The 13,737-nt window shown below is 40.0% G+C and overlaps 2 protein-coding genes across 3 annotated transcripts; both read left to right on the top strand.

Annotated features, from left to right (window-relative positions):
• The first annotated feature begins 187 nt into the window (after nt 1-187).
• On the top strand, nt 188-4,767 carry clcc1 (chloride channel CLIC-like 1). 2 transcript variants are annotated; one of them, XM_077717680.1, is made up of 10 exons: nt 188-444; nt 558-665; nt 908-1,018; nt 1,424-1,639; nt 2,091-2,231; nt 2,322-2,421; nt 2,903-3,000; nt 3,358-3,504; nt 3,619-4,152; nt 4,229-4,767. In XM_077717680.1, exons 1-10 carry the CDS (start codon nt 316-318, stop codon nt 4,331-4,333), a joined length of 1,689 nt encoding a protein of 562 aa, XP_077573806.1. In that variant the 5' UTR covers nt 188-315; the 3' UTR covers nt 4,334-4,767. The 2 variants fall into 2 exon arrangements, with proteins under 2 accessions (XP_077573806.1, XP_077573804.1); XM_077717678.1 differs by having other exon boundaries at nt 555-665.
• A 154-nt stretch (nt 4,768-4,921) lies between these two features.
• On the top strand, nt 4,922-8,861 carry LOC144197098 (sphingosine 1-phosphate receptor 4-like). Its single transcript, XM_077717681.1, has 2 exons — nt 4,922-6,076; nt 7,488-8,861. Exons 1-2 carry the CDS (start codon nt 6,001-6,003, stop codon nt 8,783-8,785), a joined length of 1,374 nt encoding a protein of 457 aa, XP_077573807.1. The 5' UTR covers nt 4,922-6,000; the 3' UTR covers nt 8,786-8,861.
• The last annotated feature ends 4,876 nt before the right edge of the window (nt 8,862-13,737 follow it).

Genomic DNA, 13,737 nt, shown 5'->3' with positions numbered 1-13,737 from the left:
ATCTTTTGAAAACAGGATTACATGTGTGCTGCTACGAGATGTGCTCAATTTGCTTAGAAATTAAATAAATTTGAAAAACAAAAAGATAATAATAAAACCCAAATTCTAGCACAGTCGGTGTTAGTAACGCCCCCTAAAACAAGCAAGTCAAAACAAGAGGCATGATGACGCGATAAAGATGCGACACTTGAAACGGGGGAGGAAAGTACGGAAAAAGACAGGTCTATTGACACGGAGGAAAATATAGCATCAACACAAACACGACTGAATACAACTTGGGTTTTAAGGTTTCCATGCAGTGGAAACATCGCCACGATGCGACTCATCGTCCTCTTCGGCTACTTAACGCTGGTTTCCAGTCAGCAACTGGACGATGAATGGCTCGATCCCTACGACTTGCTCAACTACGACGCAACTACCAAAACCATGAGGAAGCCAGCCGAGGTTTGGAAAGATTTCACCAGACTAACCAAACAACATTTTAAATATAAATGGCAAGCAGTACATGAGCGAGTGGATTTTGAATTGGATTTATGTATCCACGTTTCTTGTAGCAGACAGCAACAAAACATGTTGATGTTCCAAAACCACGAGGAGAGCACATCGACTCTGGCCAAGCTGAGCTGACAGTTTGCCATCAACAGTTGTCTGATTTACAAACTCAGGTTTGCTTTTTCCACCTCTAAGAGGCTTTAAAGTTACTAAGTTGCAAGATTTCCAATAAAGTCACCAGGAAGGGAGACTAGAGGTTTCCCTTTTTTTTAGATCCTTTAATGGTACTAGAAACTAGATCTAGCATCTAGATTCTAGATGCAATCCTTGGTGATGTTACACCACTTTATTTCAATTAATATTTACATATCACTTAGCTCGTATTACAAAATTGTATTATCATTCTTTTTTCCAGATTGAATCCCAGAAGAAGATTGTGAAGCACATCTCAGAGCAACCCACATGCAATCCTGTTTTCAAAAGATTTCTCAGCAGGCTTTTGAAAGACATGCTGCAAGTTGCGACGGTATGCCGCCACTGTGCATCCCATTCTATACTTGGACAATTTCATATTGTTCCACAAATCGATAACGGTGATCCCTTTGTGGATGATAGCCTGCTCTCTTTACAGTGCATTCTTTTAAATGCTCATTAATCATGTTGCTTTTTGTTGTTATGAAAAAAATCATTATGATCACAAAGTTTACACCAACTGCCAAAAATGTGATAGTTTTAAATGTTGAGGTAAAAATCCTTTTTTGACAATTTTGTTAGAGTTGTTTGTTTTTAATTATATATACATATATTTTTTAAAATGTTTCAGCACATATTTATTTTTATCCACATTGTTTGGACTGGAAGTATTGGTAGTTTTCCTTGTTGATTTTATTTACACTTTGACCCCAACTTTATTTGTGCCTCTTCCACACAGCCTAAAGACAGCATAGACTACGACGCTACAATCCGACTATCTGGACAAGAAATAGCAGAGATTCAAAGCTTTCTCCGTGGAGAAGATGGATGTAGATCAGGTGCTCTGGACAGTGCCATCAGTCAGGTACTGGTGAATGTTCGACCACATGACTCTAGCGCCTGGATATGGCATTTTGAAGACACCTTTGGCATTGAGCTGGACACGCTTTTGAAGGTAAGAAGAGGAAGTAGATACCGAAAAAAAATCTAAACGGGCAATTGCACTTTAACTCTTAGATTATCTCACCCGAACCTCGTGACCTAAATGCACTGTGTGATTGGAATGGGAATAGCAAGCATGGCTGATGACTAGGCTCTATGAGGAAAATAAATATGCTGCTTATTTCATGGTTTTGTATTAGTACCTAAGCAAAAGTTTGGTTTGATATATCCCATAGGGCTATAAAATGTCTTTTTGAAGGGTTGTACATGAATTATTATGTTTTTTTATGGGATAATGTTATCTTTCATTTGATATTAGCTATGGATATTTTGTTCCATTTTTAGACCAAACTTTTAGGCTCAGCCCATTGGCATTGTGGGTTGCAAATATTTAAGCAGACTTTTCATTCAGACTCCTTTAAAGTGTTCACAAAGTGTTTTATTTGATCTCGTCCCCACTTTAGTTGGCCAGTTTTATTTTGATCCTGGTGGCCATCATCTGCACTCAGCTGTGGTCCTGCATCTCCTGGTTCGTGCAGTTCAAACGGATGTTTTCCATCTGCTTCATAGTTAGTATTGCATGGAACTGGTTTTATCTGTACAAGGTGAGGTAAAGCACTTTCCCTCCATGATTAAATCTGTTAACAGTAGCCTTCTGCTTGGATAATAATTTGAAGGCATTTTTTTTCTTCCAGATTGCCTTTGCTGAGCACCAAAACAACATTGTGAAAATGGATAAAAACTACGAAAAATGCACCGGAGTAAAGACAATGGATTGGCGTGATAGTTTGAAAGGTATGTTGAAAGAATAATAGTATATATTTGTGGCATTTGTGAATGCTTTTATTGTCTTTATACAAATATCATGAGATTTCAAGCTTTCACCACATAGTGCATACATAAGAAGTGAATATATAAGTATAGTCCAAGTGTCCAGAGTGAAGTGGGCTTGTCCCACCTGCAGTCCAGGATGGGTTCTTTGTTTTTTTTAGACATTCAGCGCCAAGTTGCACCACTCGCTGAGTCTATGGACGCAAAGACAAACAAGCAAACACATCAATATATCGTCATGATAAATAATCACTAAATAGCAATGATAAATAATAACCACAAAATTGTAATGGATAAATAAGTGGTCAACATAAGTACTATAAGTACTAGTAATAAGTTTTGATTAGGTCCTAGGTGCAAAAATTTTGGAAGAGAACAGTGCCTGGTAACACTGCCGATGGACTTAATGACGGAACTCATAATATTTTTGTTAACATTGCTACAGAGTGGTTCAGAAGCACGTGGACACTGCAGGACGACCCTTGTAAGAGATACTATGAAATTCTGATGGTCGACCCTATTCTACTCGTGCCTCCCACCAAGGTAACATTTGTTGCAAATCAAAATTTGACACCCAGCCTTCAATATTTTTGTTTCGTTTGTCTATGTGGTTGAGTTGAATCCTATCTTGTCAGGGTGTGGGTTATACTTCGAGTCAATCCTAGTCCTCATTTTGCAGTATTTCCATTATGTATTTCACCTGATGTACATATACGTACTCCTAATATGGTAGGAAGTTGGAATACCTGGAGAGAAGCGTGGGGCAAAACCGGATAGAATTTTAACTTGATTCAACTCATCCACAAAGTTTCAGATGGATTCAAAGTACCAAATGAGCCAATCAGAAAGCAGTTATTTGTTTTCAATGTGCCTTAATTCAGTATGTTTGCTTCTGTCAAGGCAATCTCAGTTACTATCACAACCATCATGACGGAGCCATTGAAACACATTGGGCTTGGCATAAGCGAGTTTCTCCGGGCGCTCCTACATGACCTCCCCATTACCCTTCAGATCCCTGTTCTCCTCACCATTGTGCTCGCCATTGTGGTAAAGTGGAATTTTTCTGTTACTCGTTAGCCCATTTGTTGCAGTCGGAGATATTTGTCAACTTAAGAGAAGGGACAGTCAAGACTAATCTAACAAATGCATCATATTTTTCAGGTCTTCATGTATGGAACTGTACAGGCAGTTTTCCGGTACGGCATCACTGCACCTTTACAGAGTCGTAGAAGGGATCCAATTCTTCCACCAACAGAGCAGCGGTATATCCAAGAAATTGAGAACCGGGGTTACATAGGTGGAGGGGACATGTCGCGGCATTGCACCCACGTCAGTGGAGATGAGGCCCGAACGGAGAGTAATCAGTCTTGCCGCTCGCGACTCAACGCAGCCCCAAAAGAGCCAGCAAGGATAGTCGTGGAGACTTTGCGTACCACGGCTTCTTCCCACGGCCAACACAAGTTGGACGGAAAACGGCGTGCAAGACGCTTTGAAGCAGGGCAAGGGGATGAGGATGTGCTTAATCCTCCGACAGACTCTGAGTCGGATGAGCATACAGAGGTGGATAAGACAGAAAGAGGCGCAAGTGCTGTGGCGCCACGGCTTGATGCTGAAACAAAGACCAAACTGAAAGACAAGACCAGAGAAAGGACGCCATCCAAACACCCACAGACTCCATGTAAAGAGGATGTGCAGGTAAGAGCCAATGAATGGATTTTTTTACTTCATATTTTTTTTGCATTTGTGTAATCGCAATATCTGCCGTCTGTAGGAGCAGAATGCCTCAAGCGGAGGAGACTCGACGCGATCCCTTTTGATGCCAAATGAGGAAACACTCCAGAGTCCTGTCCAGGAGACCTTGCCGTCTTCTTTGTGACAGAGAATCGCTTGGAGCTTTTAGCTTTACCGTTGGACGTCACGGATGCCAGAAATATGAAACACACTGCTGAGTAGTTCTTCAGTAGCCATGAAAAGACACTCACTTTTTTTACTACTTGTCTCTTATACAAGAGACAACTACAATATAAACTGAGTTGATATGATTATTGATGGCAGCTGGCTAAAACCTAAGCACTTTAAATTCTTTCTGAATGGGTATACAGCAGCAATCATACTTTATATTTGCTGGGTGATTGAAAAGCAAACCCCTATTTTAAAATAGTTAAGAACTTAAGTTTTAATTTTTTTCCACCTTTTATCATAAATATATTTGCTGGCATAAATGAATTGCATACATCATTGTACAAAATGGGAAGAATATTTGAACATGTGAATATAAGTATTTTAAAATTGGGAGGTCTTTTCAACCAACCTGTGTATATATTTATTGCTTTGAATTATCAATCATTTTACATCATTTTGAAAGGGTTTACGACCAAAGATGTTTTGCTTTTCTTATAGATTAGCGGTTGGTTACAATCCAACAGTAATTTATCATGGTTTCGGGCGATAAGTCAACTATTGTGAAACACTCATGTTAAGTATGATGTTATTTTTTTTTTTGGAAGGAAAATTGTGTTCATTTAATCAAAAACAATTATGGGCTCTGACTGATGCCATAAGATGGCAGCAAATTCCCATTAATGGGAAATTGTCTGTGCAGGCAATAATATTTATTTTATTTTTCTGAACAAGATCACATGTCTAGGTAAGCGACCAGATTATGTTATTTTGAGTACTGATATTAGTTAGTATCGGTGAACCACTTGGCAGGGATTTTTTTTTTTTTGCTTTACTCTTATTGGACTTGGACTGCTCATATTTTGCCATGCTTATTTTCTTATATATGTTAATTGCAGTGGGGCCTGCAATGATATGCCATGTCTGAATCAATCCAACCCTCATTAAATATTTTTGCGACACATTAAAAATGCATCAATAAGTAAAAGGGCAGTCTGACACCTGAGTCTAGCACGTTGGCCCCAGAGTGGGGGACTTGGGTTGAAAACCAGCTTGGTCCAAATGTGTGGAGTTTGCTTGTTCTCCAAAGACCTGTGTGGGTTTTCTCTAGGTGCTACAGTTTCTTCCTACATTCCAAAGACATGCATGATAAGATGTTTGGACACTCAAAAAAATTGCCCATAGCTATGAGTGTGAGCGGGAATGGTTTTTTCTCTCCTTATGACCTGCGGTTGGTTGGCTGGCCAACAATTCAGGGTGTCCACTGCCTCTGGCCGATGTTGACGTTCTCTGCCGTTGTCTCGTAAGAGCAAATGTGATGCTTTCCACTCCTTTTCAAAAGCTTTGAGTCATTTTTAAATGGCCGTGTGCACATTTTGAAAGACGCCATTTATTGGGTAACAGGGACAATAGTCATAGTGAAAGATCCTGTGGGAACTCATGTTAGGCACAATGCAGGACACAAAAAACGGTGCACAAAAGTGACAGTTTGAATGTCCTCCTAACAGATGAAATGCATCCGATTCACTTCAAGCACTTTTATGATGTGGTGCAAGAAATGTGACAACACAGTGGCAATCTTTGTTGCATATCACACACGTGTGATGGGTGTTAACTTACTGTGGGTTACTTCCCTATCAAAAAATGGGCCACAGAAATCAAGAGTCAGCAACAAGAGCACTTTCTCATGACTTCAGCATCCTAACCACTGCCAGCCACAGTAAGTAAAGTCAATATTTGGTTATTGATTAATATAATAACAACAAATTGCCAAAGAACCCCTCCAACGCTCTTTCAGCAATAGACTGCTGCACCCTCATTGCAGCAACATGCTTATTTATATATTTATTCATGTATTTATTTATTAAATGACTTATTACCTATCTATTTATGTCTAAAATGACTTTCCCATTTCTGCATCCTCACCCTCTTGCTACTGTGACAACAAAATTTCCCGAATACGGGATGAATAAAGTTATAAAGTTATACAAAAAAAATCGCAATTCAGTTTCATGCACATTGCAAAGAGCTGGGTTTTTTAAATGATTCACTCAAATTTGTCCCGGGTGATGTCGTTTTGTCTCGTTTCTGGAGAATGAATAAAGCTGTTAATGCCGAGACTACATTTGAGAAATGGATTTTGCATAACAAAGGTCGATTTCCGATAGACGTCGTATTCATTTTTTTGCTTCACGTGGTTTCGCCTGTTTCTATCCACACTTTTGCTGTGCCTGCCACTTGCTTTACAAGAAATAGTTCAAGAGCACCCTGTTGCGATTTAAATGCCCTCTGCATGTGTTTTTGGTCCATGCTGTGTTCACCACATGAGGGAGGCATTTAAATGATGACTTTTAAATTGGCAAAGTGCCATTGAGGAAGCGCAAGGCGGATTTGACCCACACTTTGAGTTCATAATCGTGCTTTTTAAAGAACTGCTGAATTATTAATCCACGGTTTAAATGATAATAAGCGTGGTTGGGAAAAGTGGTTAAAAGTACATCATTTTCAATAAGAAATTGAAACAAATTGCCTAAACGTTTATGAATATATGCAGGTTTTTTAGTACTTTGTAAGGAAAACAATACATCTGAGCAATTAGAGTTTGAACTTCAATATGACTAACGGAATTGATGTATATAGCCTATTAAATTTAAATATAGTAGCGTATTTTTCGGACGACAAAGCACAGCGGATAATGAGGTGCATCATCAATAATACAAATTATTCATATGAACATGGCACAACTGATTGTAGTACATCATTGGAATGCGTTGAGCTTTGTTTTTTTTGTTTTTTGTAACAATGTAATTGCTTTTTTATTGATTTGTTATTTGTTTTATTTATGGATTTGATGAATTATGAACGTGCTTCTTGAGCATTTAACCGGAACCATATACTGTATACTGTAATAGAATACAGTTATGCTTCAGCAAAATAGGTGTAAGCTCATAAGCTCATTAAACACAAGGTGTACTAGCAAAATTTAGGTAAAAAATATTTTGTATTTGCCTTATAGTGGGATTTAAACCACACGCTATTGCTGATTTTAGTTAGAAATCCTTCAAAAGAAGCACCCAGGTATCAGTTCCCCTTTTATTTGCACTCATACTTTTTTTTCTCCATCTTATCAGGTGATTCAAGTGGGACAAAAGTGTGCCATTCATTCCCTCACAGTCACCCCAACCTAGTTCTGAACATGGATTTTTTCTCTTCCCTGACCTCCTCATCTTCATGCCCTCACTTGTATCACCTTTCCACTTTCCTTATCAACGCATCCATTTCACCCATCTCTGACATCAGCCAGGTGATCCTTCGCCATTACAACCACACAGGTCGTCTGAAGAACCGGACCGTGTCCAACTCCACGAACCACATCAACACCAGCGCCATCATCTTCCTCTGCATCAGCGTCCTCATCATTTTAGAGAACTCCCTGGTCTTGATGGCCGTGATTTCCCGCATTCGTCGCAGTTGGCGATGGGTCTACGTCTGCATCGGTAACATCACGCTGAGCGACCTTCTGACCGGCGTCGCCTACCTACTCAACATCTGCATGTCCGGCGGTCGGACTTTCCGCCTGAGCCCGGCGCTTTGGCTTTTCCGCGAGGGCACGCTCTTTGTGGCCTTAGCGGCTTCCATTTTTAGTTTACTGCTAATTGCCGTGGAGCGCTACATGACGATCACAAGGCCCCTGCCTCAGAAATCGGTTCGGGGCGCCTACTTCCGTATTTACGGGTTGGTGGCCCTCTGTTGGGCTTTGGCACTGGTCATCGGCTTCCTCCCCCTGCTGGGCTGGAACTGCATGTGCAGTCTGGACAGATGCTCCACCCTTCTCCCACTCTACTCCAAAAATTACATCTTATTCTCCCTTCTCCTCTTCATGGCCATCCTGGTGGCCATCGGCGCGCTCTACGGCGCCATCTACATCCACGTGCACAAAAGCACGCAATTGCCACGCTGCCGCCAGCGATCCTTGGCTCTTCTGAAGACGCTGATTATCATCGTGGGGGTCTTCTTGCTCTGCTGGGGTCCGCTTTTCCTTCTGCTACTGCTGGACTTCTTCTGCGCATCCCGGCGGTGCTCAGCGCTCTTCAGCGCCGACATCTTCATCTCATTGGCCGTGATGAACTCGGCACTCAATCCCGTTATCTACGCCCTGGGCAGCGGCGAAATGAGGAGAGCGATGGCTCGGCTCCTGTGTGGCTCCTGCCTGAGGGGGGGTCTTTGTTGCCCGGAAGGGTGGTCCTCCAAGGACACTAGTAGCACCTCAGAGAGCAAACAAGACAGCCTGAGGAGTAGTTATAAGAAGGCCAGGAATCCCATTGTCGCCGCCTCCCCGCCGCCGCTGATATCCGCGAAGGCCCGCCAGGCTTCGAAAAAATGCAGGCTGAGCTCCACCATCAGCTGCCTCTCGCTTTCGGGTGGTTAGACCACAATGCGAACCCCTCCCATGCAAACAGGACCTGAAAGGCATGCCATATACACAAATTGTATAACTGGTTCCTGGTCATAACAATTTGAAGCAGGTAAATCATGTATATTTCCACCAATGGCTCATTAGAAAAGAGAATGAATATATTTTTATAATGTAAGTTTGTAAAAAAAAATGTTTAAAAAAATTGCTGTGTATACATACTGGATTTTTTAAAATCTGGGATATTTTGTGATATTTTTTGTTGAATATTAAAAATATTTCACATGAAAGGAGAATAAGTATATCTTTATACCCTTTTAATGTAAAATAATAAGTATATTGTATGCATTTTTTACTCTAGGATATTCAGTGATGATGTTTTTTTTGTTAATAAATATTCTACCTGAAATCCAGTATTCAACTTTTTCCATTCATGTGAATGGGCATATGTCATTGAAACTTTGACAGGCTCTATAAGACTCCAAATGATTCATGAATATATAAAATCCCACCAACATCAGCTTGACAAAGTCAAGTTTTAAATAATCCTTCCAAGGTGTCTTTGTTGGCATCCATGTGAAGAAAAAAAAGCTCCATATATATCCCAAGAGAGATTTATTGCCTGTGTTATTGCATTGGAGCGCATTGGATTGCACAAGTACAGCTAAAGCTGCGGCATCTGATTGTATGATTTCCATGATAATATAGATCAGCGGATCCCAACAGAAATATGCTTAAAAATGTAGTTATGTCAGGTAGGAAATTGTGCATTACAACGATGACAGATGTCATTAAGTGTAGGTAACCTTGTTAGATTTTCGTTGCAAAATGGTCTTATTTTTACATTATGTCACATAGAATACCTCCATAAAGATCCCTAGGCTGGCGATGAATGAGTTAACTCACAACAAGCATTCCTGAGAGTTCACAAAATAACAGTTCTCACCTCAACGGTTTATCAGTTGCACAAGTTAGCCCTCGGGGCATGTGTCATTAAAATGAGAAAACACTTAATCATCCATATGTTTTAAGTTTTAGTGCAAACTATAAACTGTGGCATATTAATGACACCTCCAGAAATGTTCCGCCATGTTGGCCATTCCTATCCTCGACGTCAACGTCTCTCTCGTCTGTGACGGGGAAATGAGGCGTCGCGAAAAGACGAAAGTCAACCTGAAATCATTAAAAAGGTGACTCTTTTGTCATAACACATGGAATGCTCGTGATGTTCCTTTTTTTCAAGATAGCTGCATTCAATTGTGTGTTATTTCATTGCATAATGGTCCTCAAGGTCAATTAGTTAAGGAAGCAATTGTTAAAACGAGTTAAATCCCTAATGACCAAAAAAAGTGGATCTTGATTACAGTATCATTTATCATAGCTATTGTGTCAACCCAAATTGACTCCATATTGACCCAAAAACTCATTTAATGCATGGTCTGCTCTAGCAGATTTTCATGGTCTATGAAAATCAAAAATTGCTGCATGATGAATGGCATGATATTGTTTCACAAAATAATAGTTACTTTGAAACATTTTGGATATTAAAATTTGTGTCTTTACAAGATCAAATACTATTTTAGTTCTCATGAGATAGAAATGGTTCACAGTTGTTAAGAATTGCCTTCAAAGTGGAACCCAGGGGCACGAAACAGAAAAATGGTACACAAATTAGGTTTTTAATAAAAAAATAACCATACAAATAATCAAAACCGGGTCAAACTCAACAAAATAAAAACTAAAGTGTGGAGACGCAAACTGACAAAGAGGCAAAACATTACTTATTCAAATAGGGAAACAATACTCCCAAAAGACATACCAAAACACGGGGTTTAAGTACACAGACATGAATTGATGACAAATCCCAAACACATGGGTCCCACCAAGGAGCCAAGTGGGAGACATCGGGCTTTAAAACGCACAAAAAGAAAACCCACCCGTCCACCAACCCCAATAACGTGTATTTATATACAACAATATTTGTTTGGTTATTATTGATGTCTTCAGATGAGCACAAATCAACTGGTGTTTTGCTAAGGTGTTCCTCATGGTCTTGTCACTTTAAATTGACTTCCCCTCTTTCTGTTCTTTTGAACTGAGTCCCCACCTATGATGTTCGGGCTTAAGATTTCTCCTTCAAATTCCTGCACCTTGAGATCACGGATAAGCCTCTGTCAGTCTCGGCGCTGCCTGGCAACCTTCACGGTTTCGCCATTGGATGAAAAAGCAACAGAAAATTCCACAAGTGATCCGCGTAATACATTTTTTTGGATCAAACATGCCATGTTTCTTGGTCTGTCTCTATGCTTATCCCTTTCTAACGACTCTCTGCATAGAATGACAATAAAAGCTTTTGACTTGATTGATGGACAGGCTAATGACAGTTGTGTGCAGACGTAGCTACGCCGTAGATAATGACCTCCCCGACCGACTTGGTCTCCAGGTGTTCGTTTGTCAGACAGCTGATGATGTCATGTCAAATTGGTTCCAAAATAGAACTAGATCATTTCACGTATTGCCTTGGGAAGCTTCGAATAGGCCAGGAATGGCAAACATGTGGCTCTCGAGCCATATGAGCACATTTCATGAAAAATAACCATACAAATAATAGAAACCAGGTACAAGGTAAACAAAATATAAACTAAAGTGGGGAGACACACACCGACAAAGAGGCAAAACATTACTTATTCAAACCGGAAACAATACTTAAGACACGGGGTTTAAGTACACAGACATGTTTTGCTTCATATCATATTTTGTACGTACACACATTTCTCATATTTTTTTCACTTAAAACACACTCAAATTCATAAGGGCCCATTCAAAAAAATAAAAAATAAAGGAGAAAAAGCATTATGGTAAATAACATGGTTTTATGTATGTGTTTTTGTGTGTGTGAGTCTGTGTTTTTTGCAGATAACTTTGTGGTGTGGCTCTATGAGTCTTACAGTTTGATATTTTTGCTCTTTGTGTCGAACTCAGGGGTGCTCAAACTTTTTTGCTGAAAGATTTACTACTACAGATCTCCAAAAAGTCTTTTGCAGTTATAGATTTCGATCCCTAACCTCAAATCTACCAATTGGACCTTAACGCTCGCCGTATTCAGCACCCGTTATTCGGCACCCATGGAATAAGCATTTGCTGACAGTGATGGAATTGGAAGTCCAATCCAAAGCCCTGTCAGTTTCTCCACATTGTCACTACAACCTTGAACAAGATCTATTCACACTGGAAGGAGAATGAAAAAAACTATGGATCGCCGCGAGTCAAGTCACTTTATCTAGACGTGGCAGAGAGGTGAGATAGATGTTTTCTTTGTTTGTGGTCTCAGCAGCCCTCTCTTCCTCCTTGGGATTTACCTGCTGGCCCGCTTGCCAGCTTGCCAATTTTGTTTTATGAGCTGAGAGCATCGGTCGGCCCGACCGGAGATTCCCTGCTGCCTTTTTATCTCGGCGTCCGTCTTGTCTGAAATGGCTCACCCCTGAACTAAATTAAACGGGACATCCTAAAAGCAATAGCTTTTCTATCCTCCAAAGGCCCAAATAAAACAATCGTCTCTAGATAGAGTCGTAAGCCCACAATTTTGTTTGATTTTCCAGGACCTCTTGGTATTGTATTGCATATTGTTTACCAGAAAGCCTGGGGCAGTGAAATTGGATGATGAGATGACTCACTGTGCAGTAATAGCACAGTCATGTTAGGGGGGCGTATTTTGCGGACTATAAGTCGCACTCACTAAACAATGCACAAGGAAGAGAAAAAATATACATATAAGTCGCATCATTGTAATTCATTTTTTACATTCATTTCTTGAACTGGAAGGCAGACTCCACTCACTCATAGAGACAGACAACCAATCACATCTCATGCAAGCGGGAATCGATCCCAAACCTGCCCACAGCAATGTCACTTAGATGAACCGCGATATCATTAGGCAAGCAGCCTGTTTTTTTTTAAATTTAATCCAAAACAAGGAACAAACTGATGTTAAAGTAACAAAAGTAAAATGGAGAAATAAACATTTGGGTCAATAGGCTTTAGCCCAAAAAAAATCAGATAAATATAACCTAAAAAACTCCAACTCAGGCTGTCAAAGAGAAAAATATATAAGTTGCATTTGATTATTAGTCCTAGGCCCAGCCAAACTTTAAATAAAGAGCGACTTATAGTCCGGCCAATACGGTAGTTTTCACTATATTTTTTTATATAAAAGCAGGAAAGCTGTAGGCTACGTTGCAGACTCATTTGTCAGTAAATACATGGGCTGGGTTAAAAAAACAACAGCGTCGAACAATCTTAAGGCCATTAGAAAAGATGAATGACTCAGATGAAAGCTTGTGCACCAATCACAGCACTGATTGTCATTCCTCCACTGCAAAAGCTCCAAAATGTATGTGGGAAAGAAAACAGCATTCATAGCGTTTTGCTTGGACAAACACCTCATTATCATCATCATCAACGTTATGTTACAGCGAGTATTGAATCGACATGACGTATGTTTCATGCTTGCTTATCATCCACATCATCAGCAATTGTCATGATTTAACATTAATGATGTTTTGCAGAAATTTCTCAACCTTCCATTATCACATGAATGTGGGAAGGAACTATATTTGGCTATTTAAGGCTATGTTAAAAAAGGGGAAAAACACATTATATGGTGAAGCTTTAAATCTCATTATACTTAAAATAAAAACAATAAAGGCATTCAATTCAATTCAAGACAACTGGCTTTTTTCTACTTACCCAATTGAGAGGTTAATGTTGTTTATTATACTGTCCAGAAGTCTCTACATGACTTTTTATGGCTTTTATACCAAATGCAGACTACACCCTAAATTTTATTCATTAAAATTCAATTACGGTGACATAGTAGAAGGCAGCCCGGTGGCTTGAGTGGTTAGCGCGAATATTGGCAAACTGCGGCCCGCGGGCCACATCCGGCCCGCTAGGCCTTTTCATCTGGC

Source organism: Stigmatopora nigra, chromosome 5 (genome assembly GCF_051989575.1).
Source record: "Stigmatopora nigra isolate UIUO_SnigA chromosome 5, RoL_Snig_1.1, whole genome shotgun sequence".
Classification (NCBI taxonomy): Eukaryota; Metazoa; Chordata; class Actinopteri; order Syngnathiformes; family Syngnathidae; genus Stigmatopora; species Stigmatopora nigra.
This window is presented reverse-complemented; position numbering and strand designations above follow the sequence as displayed.

What these genes read in the sequence shown, in the direction of transcription:
- LOC144197098 (XM_077717681.1), top strand. Translation starts at nt 6,001, where the DNA reads ATGGGCCACAGAAATCAAGAGTCAGCAACAAGAGCACTTTCTCATGAC. An exon ending in CCTAACCACTGCCAGCCACA is followed by an intron (nt 6,077 to 7,487) that starts GTAAGTAAAGTC and finishes CCATCTTATCAG; the next exon opens with GTGATTCAAGTGGGACAAAA.
- clcc1 (XM_077717678.1), top strand. Translation starts at nt 316, where the DNA reads ATGCGACTCATCGTCCTCTTCGGCTACTTAACGCTGGTTTCCAGTCAG. An exon ending in TACTCGTGCCTCCCACCAAG is followed by an intron (nt 3,001 to 3,357) that starts GTAACATTTGTT and finishes GCTTCTGTCAAG; the next exon opens with GCAATCTCAGTTACTATCAC. An exon ending in CATGTAAAGAGGATGTGCAG is followed by an intron (nt 4,153 to 4,228) that starts GTAAGAGCCAAT and finishes TGCCGTCTGTAG; the next exon opens with GAGCAGAATGCCTCAAGCGG.